General features: G+C 53.4%; 2 protein-coding genes across 2 annotated transcripts in view; one reads left to right on the top strand and one right to left on the bottom strand.

Annotated features, from left to right (window-relative positions):
* UBAP2 (ubiquitin associated protein 2) overlaps window positions 1–7,006 on the top strand; it is a 110,722-nt gene extending 103,716 nt beyond the window's left edge. The window contains exons 24-27 of the mRNA XM_048503279.1: window positions 1,065–1,172; window positions 2,428–2,495; window positions 2,645–2,836; window positions 6,658–7,006. Coding sequence (XP_048359236.1) covers window positions 1,065–1,172; window positions 2,428–2,495; window positions 2,645–2,836; window positions 6,658–6,753 — 464 coding nt within the window. The 3' untranslated portion in view covers window positions 6,754–7,006. The remainder of the gene's footprint in view (window positions 1–1,064; window positions 1,173–2,427; window positions 2,496–2,644; window positions 2,837–6,657) is intronic.
* A 1,205-nt stretch (window positions 7,007–8,211) lies between these two features.
* Window positions 8,212–16,260, bottom strand: part of UBE2R2 (ubiquitin conjugating enzyme E2 R2) — an 80,493-nt gene continuing 72,444 nt past the window's right edge. The window contains exons 4-5 of the mRNA XM_048504219.1: window positions 13,773–13,907; window positions 8,212–11,221 (exon numbers count right to left, since the gene is read on the bottom strand). Coding sequence (XP_048360176.1) covers window positions 10,999–11,221; window positions 13,773–13,907 — 358 coding nt within the window. The 3' untranslated portion in view covers window positions 8,212–10,998. The remainder of the gene's footprint in view (window positions 11,222–13,772; window positions 13,908–16,260) is intronic.

The raw sequence follows: 16,260 nt of genomic DNA, 5'->3' as shown, positions 1-16,260 counted from the left end.
CCCTTGCATGCCACCCCTCCCTCCCCTCTCCCTCTCTTCACTTGGGTGGGTGGGCCAGGTCCAGATGCCAGGGCCCCTCCCCTCCCCTTTCCTCCCCTCCCTTGCATGCCACCCCTCCCTCCCCTCTCCCTCTCTTCACTTGGGTGGGTGGGCCAGGTCCAGATGCCGGGGGCCCTCCCCTTTCCTCCCCTCCCTTGCATGCCACCCCTCCCTCCCCTCTCCCTCTCTTCACTTGGGTGGGTGGGCCAGGTCCAGATGCCGGGGGCCCTCCCCTTTCCTCCCCTCCCTTGCATGCCACCCCTCACTCACTCCAACCTCCTGAATAATTCTGTTCTCGCTGGGGACCCAAAGCAGCTGATCTCATTCTCCTGTCCTGTGTTGTATCCTCGTGGGAGAGGTTAGGCTGAGAGAGAGTGACTGGCCCAAGATCATCCCGTGAGCTTCCACGACGTGAGTGGGGATTCGAACCCAGGTCTCCCCTGATACTAGTCTGACACTCTTAACCACTGTATCGCACTGGCAGTGAGAAGAATAGAACTTCACAGTATCTTGAAAATAGGAACAATGGCTTTGTGGTGCTCCAGTTTAGATTGGGACCGTCTTCCATCCTGACCTGCCTGGTGTTACTACCACTGGCAATCTCTCAATGGTGGGACTTGGAAACTGCCCAAAATCACAACTGATCTCCAGAACGCAGGGATCGACGGCTCTTGCTGGTGGAGGCTGTGTTGCGTTTCTTGTATTTGAAAGAACGGTTGCCAAAGGCAGGCTTTTAAAACGCCTTCAGTTTCAGTGAGGGGTGTGTGCGTGCTTGTTTCCTATGCTGTATTTTGTCTCCAGTGTACACATAGTGTCCCACCCTGTCTGTCATGAAAGCAGCAGCCCAGAGAGGTCGCCAGAGACCACCAGCCAAAGACCACCAGCCAGAGACCACCAGAGACCACCACTGACTGAACAGTAGGGCCAAGCTGAATTCCCCACACTCAGACCCCAGCCAGGGTGTGGGGCGCACGAGACGCGAGCGCTGCTCTGCCAGTAACCACAGTGGCTCTTTTCCCCTTCAGGCTACGATGACCTAACGCAGGGAACAGCTGCCGGAGACTACGGCAAGGGAGGCTATTCCGGGTCATTGCAAGCACAAAACAAGTCCTCTGGCAGCGGACCAGGGAAAGGTAAACCGGGAGCGTGGGAGGCAGCTGACCCCCTCTGGGCTCTGGCCACCAGGATTGGAGGGTCCTCTGGACTTCACAGGGATCGTGTGGGCTCTGTCTGTAGTCATACTGAGAAGTGGGCAAGAGAGCTTCCCAGTGCGGTACAGAAGAGAGGGGCTTCTGTCCTTGGGCACAACCTGAACTGGGCGTGGGGCTATGTGGCTCTACTGGAAGCGCTGGTCTGCCAGGGAGTGGTGTGAGAAATATTTGCCTGGCGGATCAAGGCTGGACTTTACTGAGTTCATCTCTCCAGCCTTATTCCAGCATCCCTCTGAGGGCTATTCGCAAGGCACGAGAGAAAGCGGTCAGCAGTCGTCTTGGAAGAGCCAGAGTCAAATATTATCAATTCATACTCCTTGGAGAGTTTTGTATATTAGAGCTATAAGTATTGGGCCATTGAAGGGATTCCAAAACTTACCGGGGTTTGGTTAGCCCAAACCCAAACATGCTTGAGGTTGGAGGATTGACTATTTGCATTTTGTTCATAAGAACATAAGAACAAGCCAGCTGGATCAGACGAGAGTCCATCTAGTCCAGCTCTCTGCTCCTCGCAGTGGCCCACCAGGTGCCTTGGGGAGCTCACATGCAGGAGGTGAAAGCAATGGCCTGCTGCTGCTGCTGCTGCTCCCAAGCACCTGGTCTGCTAAGGCATTTGCAATCTGAGATCAAGGAGGATCAAGATTGGTAGCCATAGATCGACTTCTCCTCCATAAATCCGTCCAAGCCCTTTTTAAAGCTATCCAGGTTAGTGGCCATCACCACCTCCTGTGGCAGCATATTCCAAACACCAATCACACGCTGCGTGAAGAAGTGTTTCCTTTTATTAGTCCTAATTCTCTCCCCCCCTCCCCCCCAGCATTTTCAATGAATGCCCCCTGGTTCTAGTATTGTGAGAAAGAAAGAGGAATTTATCTCTGTCAACATTTTCTACCCCATACATAATTTTATAGACTTCAATCCTATCCCCCCTCAGAACTAAAGAGTCCCAAACGCTGCAGACTCTCCTCATAAGGAAGGTGTTCATATTTGTATTGAATATATTGTAGTTCTACGTGAGTGCATTTTGTAATCTGGAAGCCTTATTTAGGTTAGAGATTCAAGGAGTGCTTTTGTATGCATGTAAGATGGAAGCCTGTTGGCCTGTGTGACTGGGGAGCCCGTTTTGGCTGCTTGATTAACTCTCACAAGCCTGTATTGTTTTCTCTCCTTTTTCCAGGTGTTTCTGTGACCTCAAGTAACACAGGTGTGCCTGACATCAGTGGCTCGGTCTATAACAAGACTCAGGTGAGGCACTCCCTTGCCACCCACCTCAAACCAAGCTCTAGTTCCGAGCTGCCTTCTGTATGCATTTGGGGACTTTGTGGCGCTTGCGTGTAGGGGGAGGGTCACCTGTGTTCCTCTGCAGTAAGTGTCTGATTTTTCCCTCCGGCCAGACTTTTGACAAGCAGGGATTCCACACTGGGACGCCGCCCCCCTTCAACCTGCCTTCAGCCCTGGGCTCCGCAGGGCCCCTGAACCCTGGTGCTGCCGCTGGCTACGCCCCGGCCCCCTTCCTGCACATCTTGCCTGCCCACCAGCAGCCTCATTCGCAGCTGCTGCACCATCACCTTCAACAGGAGGGGCAGGTGAGTCCACGGAGGAGCGGGGAGAGTCACGGGGGTCCTCTGCAACCACCCACCAGGATTGGACTGATGAGCACACTCCGTTTAAAACCCTCTGCACCCGCCCACCAAAAACAACAACATATTGGCAGTGGGAGGGTCACGCATGAAGCTTCCTTGTCCCGAATCAGACCCTCGGTTCATCAAGGCGAGGATTGTCTACACAGGCTGGCAGCTGCTCTGCGGGGTCAGGCCCTTACTGAAGAAGAAGAAGAGTTTGGATTTATATCCACCCTTTCTCTCCTGCAGGAGACTCAAAGGGGCTCACAATCTCCTTGCCCTTCCCCCCTCACAACAAACACCCTGTGAGGTAGGTGGGGCTGAGAGAGCTCCGAGAAGCTGTGACTAGCCCAAGGTCACCCAGCTGGCGTGTGTGGGAGTGCCCAGGCTAATCTGAATTCCCAGAGAAGCACTCACGGCTCGGCGTGACAGGCGGGGAATCAAACCCAGTTCTCCAGATTAGATACCACGGGCTCTTCACCTCCTCGCCACTGCTGCAGAACCATGTTGCTTCTGGTTATAAACTAATGACCCGAAAAGGTTAACAGCCTTGCTCAGATCTTGTACAAACTGGCCGGCTTCCTTGGCGAGGTCAATCCATCCCATGGTGGGAACTCCTCCTTGCCTGTTCATCAGAGTGAGTTGTCTGGAGCTGGCAGCTCTCTTGGGGGTCAGGCCCTTACTGAAGAAGAAGAAGAGTTTGGATTTATATCCCCCCCTTTCTCTCCTGCAGGAGACTCAAAGGGGCTGACAATCTCCTTGCCCTTCCCCCCTCACAACAAACACCCTGTGAGGTGGGCGGGGCTGAGAGAGCTCCCAGAAGCTGTGACTAGCCCAAGGTCACCCAGCTGGCGTGTGTGGGAGTGCACAGGCTAATCTGAATTCCCCGGATAAGCCTCCACAGCTCAGGCGGCAGAGCAGGGAACCAAACCCGGTTCCTCCAGATTAGACACACGAGCTCTTAACCGCCTACGCCACTGGCAGCCAATCAGCCAAGTGGAATTAAATGATTGTTTAGTGGAACGTTATGATTTGAATTTTTATGTTACCCAGTGTGACGTAGTGGTTAGGAGCAGGTGCATTCTAATCTGGAGAACCGGGTTTGGTTACGTGCTCTGCCACTTGAGCTGTGGAGGCTTATCTGGGGAACCAGATTGCGCACTCCAACATGTGCCAGTTGGGTGACCTTGGGCTAATCGCAGTTCTTCGGAGCTCTCTCAGCCCTACCCACCTCACAGGGTGTTTGTTGTGAGGGGATAAAGGAGAATTGTCCAGCCCACTTACTGAGTCCTCCCTTCCTTTAGAGGAGAAATGGGATAAATCGAAAACTTTCTTCCATCTTCCTCCCTTCTTTACTTGACTCAGGACATCAGCCCATTATTTATTCAGACTGACTGTCCATGGTCTCGTGCAGACGTCTTTCACATCACCTCCTGCCTGGTCCTCCTTTGTGGAGTCGCTGCCAGGGATCAAACCAGGAAACTTCGACATGCCGAGCAAATGCTGCGCCAATCAGCCTTGGACCTGGTCTCTAAATCTTCTTTCTGTCCACTTCCTCTCTCCTGGGCTGAACGCAAGAAGGAAAGGGCATCATCCGTGAAGCCTACTTGTCCACATCTCGTCTGCTGTGTGGAGGGAGGGGCTAACATTGTTAACATAGTGACACCCCCACCCCTGCTAGGAAGAATTGCAACCCGTTAAAGGCCACCACCTCCAAATAAATCTCAGAACGGTGACGGGTGCATACCTGCACAATGCAGAACCTGGCAGGAGAGGGTAAAGGTGGGGCCGGCACTTGTTCATGACCCAGGGGGCACGTAGTTTTTCCTGCCTCTCTGACGTGTGTAGACCTCTGCCCTGTCTCAGGCTGCGTACTGGTGCAAAGGTTCCCAACCTCCCGCTGGAGCGGTGGTGGAATTACAGCCCGCCTCCAGACTACAGATTTCAGTTCCCTGGGAGAAAATGGCAACTCCAGAGGGTGGACTCAATGGTATACCATAGAGTCCGGATGGAATCCTTTCCCAGATTTCTCCCTTCCACAGGCTCCACCCCCAAATATTCAGGAACTTCTTAGGCTGGAGTTGGCAATTCTCGTGTTGCCAGAAAGTCCTGTGAGAAATTAAGCAATTTCAAGGGCTTGAGAGAAGGGAGGGGACTCTCCTAGGAAACGAGCTATAAATATCCCCCCCCCCCCCGCTTCTGTCTCACTCCACTCGTCAAGGAGTTTGGAGTTTCCTTTGTTAAAACCCACCCCTCTCTGGAGATATTTGTTTCAAGGGGTGGAAGGTTCTAGCTCACAGGTGTCAAACTCACAGCCCTCCAGATGTTATGGACTACATTTCCCATCATCCCCTGCTAGCATCATGCTGGCAGGGGATGATGGGAACTGTAGTCCATTACATCTGGAGGGCCACGAGTTTGACACCCATGTTCTAGCTTAACAACAACCTTTATTCCATATGAGCGTCTGGGAATCACAGCAGACTTCTTCAGGTTTATTTTATTTGATACCCCGCCCTCCCTCGCCTCAGCACAGGGCAGCAGGAAGGAGGATCAGTTCTGACTCACAAACGCTTTTGCTGCCGTAAACGTTGTTTGTCTTGAAGGTTTCTCTGGGCTTGTGCCCAAGCATCTGAGGGGTCCAGCCAATCTACTGCCGTGCGTCAGTCATGGATTTTTATTCTGGCACGACAAACACCTCAGCAGACCCTGGGATTGTTGGTGCTACCAGGGGAAAGAACCTGTGCACAGGATAGCCCACAGGTGTCAAACTCATGGCCGGGCTCCCCTCCAAGATGTTCATGAAGACTACAGCAGCAATTAGGCATTAGGGAGGTTTAGAAGAGCTTCAAATTAATATCTAATCTTGGGAGGGAACCCGGGTTTGAGGATTCCCGGCTGGGCCTGCTATGCCTGAGTTGTGGAGGCTTGTCTGGGGAATTCAGATTAGCCTGTGCACTCCCACACACGCCAGCTGGGTGACCTTGGGCTAGTCACAGCTTCTCGGAGCTCTCTCAGCCCCACCCACCTCACAGGGTGTTTGTTGTGAGGGGGGAAGGGCAAGGAGATTGTCAGCCCCTTTGAGTCTCCTGCAGGAGAGAAAGGGGGGGGGGATATAAATCCAAACTCTTCTTCTTCTTCTTCTTCTACAATTCCCATCAGCCCTTGCCAGTAGAGCCAATGCTTATGTTGGGAAGGACTAATGGGAATTGTAGTTCATGAACATCTGAAGGGTCACGAGTTTGACACCCCTGGGATAGCCTGTAGGAAGCTTTGCTGGACACCTTGTAGGTGCCGGGGAGAGGGGTTGTTTAGAGCAAGAGGTGTCACTTTCGTTTTGGCGACAGGTGGTAGCCTGTGATTGCGGTTGGGCCAAGGGCAGCTGCAGACCAGCCTAGTTAGCTTGGCAAAGCCCCACAGATACGTCCCTGGGCGGTGGTTTGCCTGCTGCTGCGCCCCTCCTCCCCCTTCCCCAGTATGCCCCAAAAATCTTCTGCAAGCCAACCGGGGCTCTCTGCCAATTGCAGCAATGAGGACAAACCCCTTCCAAAGCCTTTGTTCTCTCGCATGACCAGATCGGCCTTCGGTTGGAGAATTTGCAAGCTTGCACCCACTGAGCTCCTCGGAAGCTCTTGGCCAGGGGTGGGAGTGTTGGAAAGCAGGGCTGGGCGTGGGAGTGAATGGGGGGTGGGAGAAGATCCTGATTTGCGGACCAGCAGCCAGATCTGATGGGGGCCCGGCCCGTGTGGGGCTCGCTTCTGACCACGGCCGTTTTCTCTTCCCAGGGCGGGTCTGGTCAGCGCAGCCAGCCGACTCTCCTGCAGCAGAAGCCGCAGGCCTCCAAAACTGCCTATGGAGCGTCCCCGTACTGGACAAACTGACCCTGGTCAGGGAAGGACGGAGGGAGAGGGAAGATGGAGTGTAGCAGCCGACTCCCCTCACCTGTGCCGGAGGATGCCGTGGGGGCTGGGGGGGTCACGGGAGCCCAGGCAGGGGGAGGGGGCAGGGCAGCCACCCCTCCTGGTTTGTGTGGGAGGAGACTCCTTCCCGGCGTCCTCTGCGATTTGCTGTTGTATGTAATATATTTAATGTATGTATTTGTAAATGTAATAGAGCCAAATGGTGGTTTCTGCATTTTTGGGAAGCCTGTCTTGTTTTTGTTCTGGGGAGACTCTGCCTCCCACGCTACCTTCCTCCCCCCTAGGCAGACAAAGTTTGTAAAAGTTAATTTGGTGAGGCTGAAAAGATGGTCCACAAGCTGCAACTGTCTCGGCAGCTTCATAGCTCAGGCCAAGAGGCAGGCTCACCAGAACGACAAGAGTTTCTTTGCTCTGTTGGAACAGCCTGTTCAGCCCCTTTCTCCTGGTGCTGCTACAAGGACGTTTCTGGGCCAGGCACAGATAGCCTTGTTGTAAAGGGCACTGCAGGCCTTTTAAAAATTGGGTATTTCTTTTAAAAGACCCTGCAAAATCCCCTTTGAAAATGCTGGGGGGAAGAATTAGGACTAATAAAAGGAAACACTCCTTCACACAACGCGTAAATATGCTGCCACAGGAGGTGGTGATGGCCACTCACCTGGATAGCTTTAAAAGGGGCTTGGACAGATGTATGGAGAAGTCGATTTATGGCTACCAATCTTGATCCTCTTTGATCTGAGATTGCAAATGCCTGAGTAGACCAGGTGCTCAGGAGCAGCAGCAGCAGCAGAAGGCCATTGCTTTCACCTCCTGCATGTGAGCTCCCAAAGGCACCTGGTGGGCCACTGCAAGTAGCAGAGTGCTGGACTAGATGGACTCTGGTCTGATCCAGCTGGCTTGTTCTTATGTTCTCATGTTTATCCCCCACCCCCACCCCCAAGCCAGAGATGTTGGGCTTTCAGCATAACTCAGAATTACTTGTCTCCCAGTCAGAGACTCAGGGTCACTGTTTTTAAAAAGCCCCACAGAACCAGATGATACCAAGTCCCTCTGCAGCCACATTCTTGCTTGCTTCTCTTTGGTGGCTGGGGAGGGGAGGGGGAAGCAAGGGTGGCCAACAGGGGAAAATCCTCCCATTCTCCAGCAGCATGGGGAATATTTTATATGCCTCTGAAGATGCCAGCCATATGTGGAGGTGAAACATTAGCCGCCAGAAGAGAGCCATACATCCCCAAAACCCCACGGCAGCCAGCTGATTTTAGCTGTAAAAGCCTTGGACGACACAGTGCTGGTGGGAGGGTCGGCCCAAACTTCGCCTACAGCGCACTACAGGGAAAGCGAGTTCTGGCCCAAGTCAGAAAGTGAGTTCTGGCCTTCCCCTTTCGGTGTGAGTCAAAGCAAGTTTTTGGGAAAGGCAACTACTACTAATCCAGGTGTCCTTTATTTCACATTTTATTAGTAGACAGATGTGCAGAAAAAAACCCCAAAACTAAATTATCAAAGGGGGGAGGGAGACAACACACACAAAAAAAAATATAACACCATTAATCTGGTCTGATAAATCATATCAACCAAAAGAAAAAAAAAATTGAGGAACATCTGGGATTTTCAGCTCAGAAAAAAAGAAAAAGAAAATACCAATAGAACTCTAGTGCTCCCTGCTGATTTCAGGTTGGTTGACATCTGCAGCTAAGTTTCTCTTTTAAATCAGAAAAAGTAAACACAAATTATTTGGGGTGGGGCAGGGAAGGGTTCCGAAAGAACCAGGCCGCGCTTGGCTCCAGTAAACACTTTTACGTCCTCCTAATCTCTTAAATAGCGTGATAGTTGCATCTCGGTCGGTCGGATGGATCTCGAACGGGAAACCAGCAAGTTGACGAGTAACAACAGCATAATGCGTGGGGGGGAGGGGGTTAGGGGAGCGTGTCAGCCTGGCTTGGGGGGGGGGGGGCGCAAAACCTGTTGGAACTCTAGTTCCCAAAAAAGTCATGGTGTGGGGACCACGGAGGCATAACATCGCGACTCACGCCACCAAACTTGTGGATACACGTCACCGGAGCGGATACAGTGAAAACGGTCAAAGCACACGGGAGAAATGGCTGAAAGACGCAGTATCCTCATTTCGGGCCACGCCGGGAAAGCCCCTTGGGTTTCCTGCTCAGAACGGCTACTGCATACTTGCTGGCTACAAAAAGTGCACCCACCCCACAGTTTTTGAATATGGCTACAAACGGATGGCTGCTCCCACTGCCGACCCCACCCTTACAAGCCACAGGTAGCGATGACACAGGACGGGATTGGGTTCTTGTGCTGGAAACCCCCAAGAAATCTGGTGCTCTCTCCCCCCCACCCCACATTGCTTCAAGAAATTAACAGCTGCCCCAGAACCCAGAGATTCAACCATGCTGACGTGACTCCTTTCAAAAGAGGCAACGCTGCAGGGAAAACCCTACGCGGGTCTGGAGGGACGAGGGGGCTGTCAAGTTTGTGTCCCAAGGAAGATGACCTAGCCCCGAAGAACGCCCAACAGGCCCCCCAGCCAGGCCGGAGGGGAGCATTTCGGTTTCTGCCTTCACCTTTCACCCCAGCCTTCGGACAGACCCAGGCATGGCTGACTCCTCTAAGGTGCTGGCTGAGTGTGGCCAATGGCTTTCGTGCGAAGACACATTTGGTGCCGACAAGAATTCGAGGCAACCTTTGCGGCTGGGACGGAGCTGGAGCGAAGTCACCCACTGGGGCTATGGCGGTGGTTCCGCCTCCGGTGGCCGTGGCAATCCAGGAGGCCGAAGCAGTGGCAAGTTTTAATGACCCTCAAGAGCCGCCGGACTCGTGGCCCCGCACACGACAAAAGCGTTCCATCAGAGGGCAGCTCCGCTAAAGCCCCTCCACAACTCAAGCTGTTAACTACACCAAGCAGATACAAAGCAAGGATAAATTCGGTCCTTGGCCTTTTCTCCACGGGCTTCCCCTTCAGGAATTTCGCCCCCTCTCCCCCCGGGGTGATCCCACACCCATACCGACCAGAGCCCTGGTGGAGTTCCCGGAAGCCCATCGACGGCCAGCAAGACAATCCCAGCTACTGGCACAACGGGTCTCCCGTCGAGTAAGGAAAGGCTCTTTTCAGGCCTCCAAAATTCCTTTCTCCTACTGGCTTGGCAATTCTGCCCCAGCAGAGCAGAGCACAAAGGATGCTGTGCCGGACAATGGCTGGCGCTCGCCCCTTGGACAAGGTGTGGCCCGGAAGAACGCCTGCAGGAATTAAGAGGCTCCTGGGGTTGGCTCTTCAGCAAAAGAGCAAAGACCCCCTTCACACCATAACGGCGGGCAGGCGGGCTTCTTCCTCAAAGTATCAACTGAAGGGTTCAGGAGAACGATGACAGCGTTACAAGTGTTGATTGTGAAAATTTCCACCCTGAGACAGCTGACGTCCCCACACGAACCCCCACATTCTCGGGGGACCGAAGTCCCAAGAATTATCCCCGTGCCCGCTCGCCCCCTTAGCAGGACTGAAATGGAATACTGGATCTTTCAGCACTAAGCCTTGTCGAGCCCAAGAGAGCCGAGCCTTCACATTCCTCCCAACACCGAAAAAAGAAAAGGATCTCTGCCGCCAGGCAGACCGGGAGCACTGGCGGGCGCGGGCGACGGAGCGGCTCGGCCTCTGAACGGGCTCTGCAGCCTGCCTGCTTCCGCTCCTGCCCGCCTGAAACGCAGCTCGTGGGGAGCGACCCCCCCACAGTCTCCGGCGCTAAATACATTAAGCATCTTGATGCAAGACTGTGTTTAATTCATGAACCTAAACACAGAGCAAACCTGGATGGGTTGTGAATGCTCCTGGGGAGGAGAGGGGAAAGGGGGGCAGGGGGGAGGGGGAGAATCTGTCGCTTGTTCAGAAAAAAAAAGAAAAATCAGAATGCAGTGATGGGATGGGGGGGGGGGGAGGAGGATGCAAGAATCAAGACATTCGGTGGAGGGATCTCTCGCTGAAAGGTCCAAACGGGGAGGGCAAGGGGCGGCCATAAGGAAGAAGAAAGGACCGAGATCCGTTAACACAGGAGAAAAGCAGGAGGCGCAGGTTTGGTTGGTATTTTTCCCCACTCCCCATGTATATATATAGATATTTTTTTTTGCTGAACTGTCTCTAAGTTACTGCTGCTCCCCGCGGGCCAAAGAGGCGGGGCAGTAAGTACAGGGGCCGGAGGCAGCAGGTCACGACTCCTCGTTGCCGGAATCATCGTCGTCGTAACAATCGGCGTCCTCCTCCTCTTCCTCGTCTTCGTCATCGATGTCGTCGTCGTACAAGTCGTCGTAAAGCAAATCTGAGCTGTTGTCACTGGAAGGCACTTTAGTTTTGATGCAATACTCTGCCAGCGTGGTGGGAACTTTCACACCATCCTTTTCTGCTTCCGCCTTGGTTGCCTGGACTTGTTTCCTGCAAGGGAGAGAAGGAGAAGAGTTTGGATTTATATCCCCCCTTTCTCTCCTGGAGGAGGCTCAAAGGGGCTGGCAATCTCCTTGCCCTCCGCCCCCCACAACAAACACCCTGTGAGGTGGGTGGGGATGAGAGAGCTCCGAAGAACTGTGACTAGCCCAAGGTCACCCAGCAGGAATGTAGGAGTGAGGAAACACATCTGGTTCACCGGATAAGCCTCCACAGCTCAAGTGGCAGAGTGGGGAATCAAACTCAGTTCTCCAGATTAGAGTCCGCCTGCTCTTGACCACTGCACCAGGATACAGAGGTAATGGTTTGATTACAACACAGGGGAAATGCTTTGGGGGCAGAAAATTTGCAATTGTAGTGAGGTAAGAATCACTGTGTACCTGTTGAGCCCAAGGTGGTAGTGGGGTCTAGTGGTCTGAATTCGTGAAAGAATTCAGGTCTAGCAATCTCAGAAATCTCCATCCCAACTTATTATTTGATGAAGGACCTTTCAAAGCTGACACCTCGAAACGTTGTTGGACTCTCAGGCAGCACTAGCTACAATGAGACAGGGGCAAAGGAACTACTGCACATGGTTCTGCCAGATCAGACCAGTGGCCCAGCTAGGACAACATCCAGCCTCACCCCGTGGACAACCATTTCCTCTTGAGGGCTAACAACAGGCCCCGCAGGCCTCCCCCCACCCCCGTTTCCTTCCCAGCTTCCTTTTAATTATTCCCTTCAGTGTTGTGAAGGTCCCTCTTCTGCAATCAAATGCTACACCTTTATTTATTTATTTGTCTTGTATACCGCCCTCCCCCTGAGGGCTCAGGGCGGTTCACAACAAGGTTAAAACATACCTTAAAACATAATTTAAATATCAGTTATATAAAAACAGAACCCATTTAAAAATCTGGATGGTGTCCGGCTGCCCCCCTCCCCTCTTTTTGTGCCCACGGGAGGCCAGATGACACGGTAGATGTATTTTTAACCAGGCTGGCCAAACGCCTGGCGGAACAGGTCCGTCTTGCAGGCCCTGCGGAAACTCTGTAAGTCCCGCAAGGCCCTGATCTCCCTAGGGAGCCTATTCCACCAGGTAGGGGCCAGGGCTGAAAAGGCCCTGCCCCTCGTGGAGGCCAGCCTGATCATTTTTGGACCAGGGATCACGAGTAGGTCCTCCTCCGAGGAGCCGGGGGGGGGGGGCCTACCGGGGCAATATGGGGAGAGGCGGTCCCTCAGGCGTGCAGGTCCGAGACCGCGAACGGCTTTGAAGGTCAAAACCAACACTTTAAACATAATCCGGAACTCCATCAGCAGCCAGTGCAGATGGTATAGGATCGGTGTGATTCGATCCCTGCTCGAACTGCCAGTAAGCAGCCTGGCTGCCGCATTCTGAATGAGTTTTAATTTCTGGATCATGGCTAAAGGCAACCCTGCGCAGAGTGAGTTACAGTAGTCTAACCTGGAGGTGACCGTTGCATGGATTACTGTCGCTAGGTCAGAACGGGAGAGGTATGGGGCCAGTTGCCGTGCCTGCCGCAGATGGTAAAAAGCCGTCTGAGCTACTCGGGTGACCTGGGCCTCCAGCGACAAAGCCGGATCCAGAATCACCCCCAGGCTTTTCGCCGATGAGGCAAGCTGTAGCGCCTCACCATGCAGCATAGGCAGGCCAAAGGGCTCCAGACACTCTCCCCGACCCAGCCACAGGGCCTCCGTCTTTGTAGGATTTAACTTCAGCCGACTTGCACTCAACCAACCAGCAACAGAGTCTAAACAACGCTGGAGAGCATCAGGGGCCGAAAACGGGTGGCCTTCCATCATGAACATGAGCTGCGTGTCATCTGCATATTGATGGCACTGCAGCCCAAAACTCCGGACTAAACCTGCCAGGGGGTGCATGTAGATGTTGAAGAGCATCAGGGAGAGGATCGCCCTCTGCGGCACCCCACAAATTAAGGGATGACGCCTGGAGTTCTCTCCCCCCAGCGCCACCTGCAGTCCCTGGCCTTGGAGAAATGAAGTCAGCCAACACAAGGCTGACCCCTGAACTCCAATACCAGCGTATTGGGCCGTAAGGGATAACTTTCCACTGACAAGAAGGTCAAACTTAATTGCGCTACGGTCACAGTTCCCAATGAAGGCAACCACCTCTCGCCAGGTCGTCAGCCCCACTCAGAACCAAGCGCAAGATCACGACCCCTCTGGCTGGCTCTGTGACCTGCTGCTCCTGCGGACAGTCACAACGTCTAGGAATCTCACTTCGACAGCGCGACCCCAGCACGTTTACCTCGTCCGTGTCAGCGTAGCTGAAGTCTCTCAATTTCACAACACTATCTGCTTCTGTTGCCTCCCTTAGTTCCTTCTCCATCTCAAGATCAGCCTCAAGGGTTTGATCAGGCAGGCGATGGCACCCCCCTCCCTCTTCTAAGTAACGTTTTGAGCCCATTATTTCCACCCATATCCCTTCTGTTGGGGAGTTCATTCCCCTAATGTTCTCTAACTTTGTTCTGCGGCCTCTATGATGTAGGAAAGGAAAAGCTGGCTGAGCGACTCTCGGACTCACCGAATGATCTCCGCGTATTCTTTGTCTTTCCCTTTGCTGTCCCTCCATTTCCGGAACATGACCGAAGCGTCCACGTTCGCCGGAGAAAAGGTGTTGGGTTCGTTAAGCAAGGAGATGACGCTCAGCAAGATCGTCCTGGGGGAGGGGGGGACACACAAGGAGAAGAGCATTAGGGCTGTGGGGTGGGGGGAGCAGGGTCAGTAGGCAGACAAGCGGCGGAAGGCGAGCCACAGGCCTCCCCAGGGAAGGGCAAGTCAGGATGAAGCTGGGCCCCCGTGGCCCACCTCCTACGGTTTGCGGGCCAGAAGCATCTCTCAACAACTCTTCTGGGTCATGTTCAGGGGAGAGTTTTTACCCAATGAAAAAGGAGAAGAGTTTGGATTTATGTCCCCCCTTTCTCTCCTGTAAGGAGACTCAAAGGGGCTTACAAACTCTTTCCCCTTCCCCCCTCACAACAAACACCCTGTGAGGTGGGTGGGGCTGAGAGAGTGCTGAGAGAACCATGACTCGCCCCAGGCCACCCAGCTAGCACGTGCTGGAGTGCACAAGCTAATCTGGTTCACCAGATAAGCCTCCCCAGCTCAAGTGGCAAAGTGGGGAATCAAACTCAGTTCTCCACATTAGAGTGCACCTGCTCTTAATCGCTACACCTCGCTGGCTGAAGAGGCTGAGGACTGGCACACCTGGGGGCTGGCATTTGGGCCTGGCGTCATGTCCCACCCCTTCCCCCCCACCCCCGTCTCTCAGGGGCAGAACTGAAGTCTCCTTCTGGAAGCTGCTCTTTTGGTAACAAATTACATTCGCAAGATTACACATCCACGGAGCCTTTATTCTAATCTGATAATACCGTGTTTCCCCGAAAATAAGACAGTGTCTTATATTAATTTTTGCTCCCAAAGATGCGCTATGTCTTATTTTCAGGGGATGTCTTATATTTCTGTATTGTGTTCGTCAGGCATGCTTCCAAACAAAAACTTTGCTACGTCTTACTTTCGGGGGATGCCTTATATTTCGCACTTCAGCAAAACCTCTACTACGTCTTATTCTCCGGGGATGTCTTATTTTCGGGGAAACAGGGTAGCGGGTAGATTGGAGTGCCTGGCTGAAGAAGCCACACGCATTCTTATCTTTTATTTCCTTCTCTCACATACTCTTTCTGCTGGGCGGCTGTTCTAACGGGGCCTTGTCGTGCCGGCCGACCTCCTCCCAATAATCATCCGGTTCGCTGAAATCGATTTACTGCATCAGAGTAACCGAACAGGGACACCCCAGGAGTTTTGCTGCAGATGACATTCCCCTCCCTCTAACACAGCGATTCCCAACCAGGGTTCCGTGGTACCCTGGGGTGCCGTGAGCATGTCCCAGGGGTACCGCAGCAATGCTACCAGCCCCCCCCACTTTTGTAGGGTCTCCCGCCGGCATCAGTAAGGATACGGAGCTGGCCCAGGGGGCAGGGCCTGCCTAAAGAACATAAGTACATAAGAACAAGCCTGCTGGATCAGACCAGAGTCCATCTAGTCCAGCACTCTGCTACTCGCAGTGGCCCACCAGGTGCCTTGGGGAGCTCACCTGCAGGAGGTGAACGCAATGGCCTTCTGCTGCCGCTGCTTCTGAGCACCTGGTCTGCTAAGGCATTTGCAATCTGAGATCAAGGAGGATCAAGATTGGTAGCCATAGATCGACTTCTCCTCCATCAATCTGTCCAAGCCCTTTTTAAAGCTATCCAGGTGAGTGGCCATCACCACCTCCTGTGGCAGCATATTCCAAACACCAATCACACGTTGCGTGAAGAAGCGTTTCCTTTTATCAGTCCTAATTCTTCCCCCCAGCATTTTCAATGGATGCCCCCTGGTCAGCAGCCACTTCCTACCACCCCACCCCGTGGTTCCCTTCACCCTGGGACGGGAAAGTGGGTGGGGGGAGGATGGCAGAGGTACCGTGAGAGATGAAGAGTGAGGTCAAGGGTACCGTGACGTCGAACAGGTTGGAAAGCACTGCTCTAACAGCTCTCCCTAAAAGCAAAAGCGTTCCCAGGCTGTGTAGCTTCTCCAAGGTTGGAGCGCCACTAAGGAGAAGGTGTCTTTCTGGGAAAGAACTGCTTCTAACGATCTCTAACTAATGCAACCACACACATAAGCCAGGAAATGTTTGGTGGTGCCGTCTCCCGGATTCCCCTGGTTGCGTGTGGCAGCAGACAGACACAAGACAGGGAACGGGAGTCTTGAAAGGCATGGAACGGTTGCTTTTAGACGAGACACATGCCAACTGAAAGGCACGGCCCCAATCCAGCACGCTTTCTCCGCAGTTAACACGAGGCTGCACAGAACTGGAACCAAGGACAGCGCTTCTGTGCACGCTCGCCAAATTCCCCAGACCGCAGCAGGGTTTTCAGCCCCCCCCTTCCCCCAACACTACTGCCCCAACTCTGCTACGTGACCCCTGCTTCTTCCAGTCTTGGTGTCACCAAACAGGAAGGCTTGCACACGTG

The sequence above is a fragment of the Sphaerodactylus townsendi genome, linkage group LG07 (assembly GCF_021028975.2).
Source record: "Sphaerodactylus townsendi isolate TG3544 linkage group LG07, MPM_Stown_v2.3, whole genome shotgun sequence".
In the NCBI taxonomy this organism is placed as follows: Eukaryota; Metazoa; Chordata; class Lepidosauria; order Squamata; family Sphaerodactylidae; genus Sphaerodactylus; species Sphaerodactylus townsendi.
The sequence above is the reverse complement of the archived record's forward strand: the minus strand, read 5'-3'. Positions and strand labels throughout refer to the sequence as shown.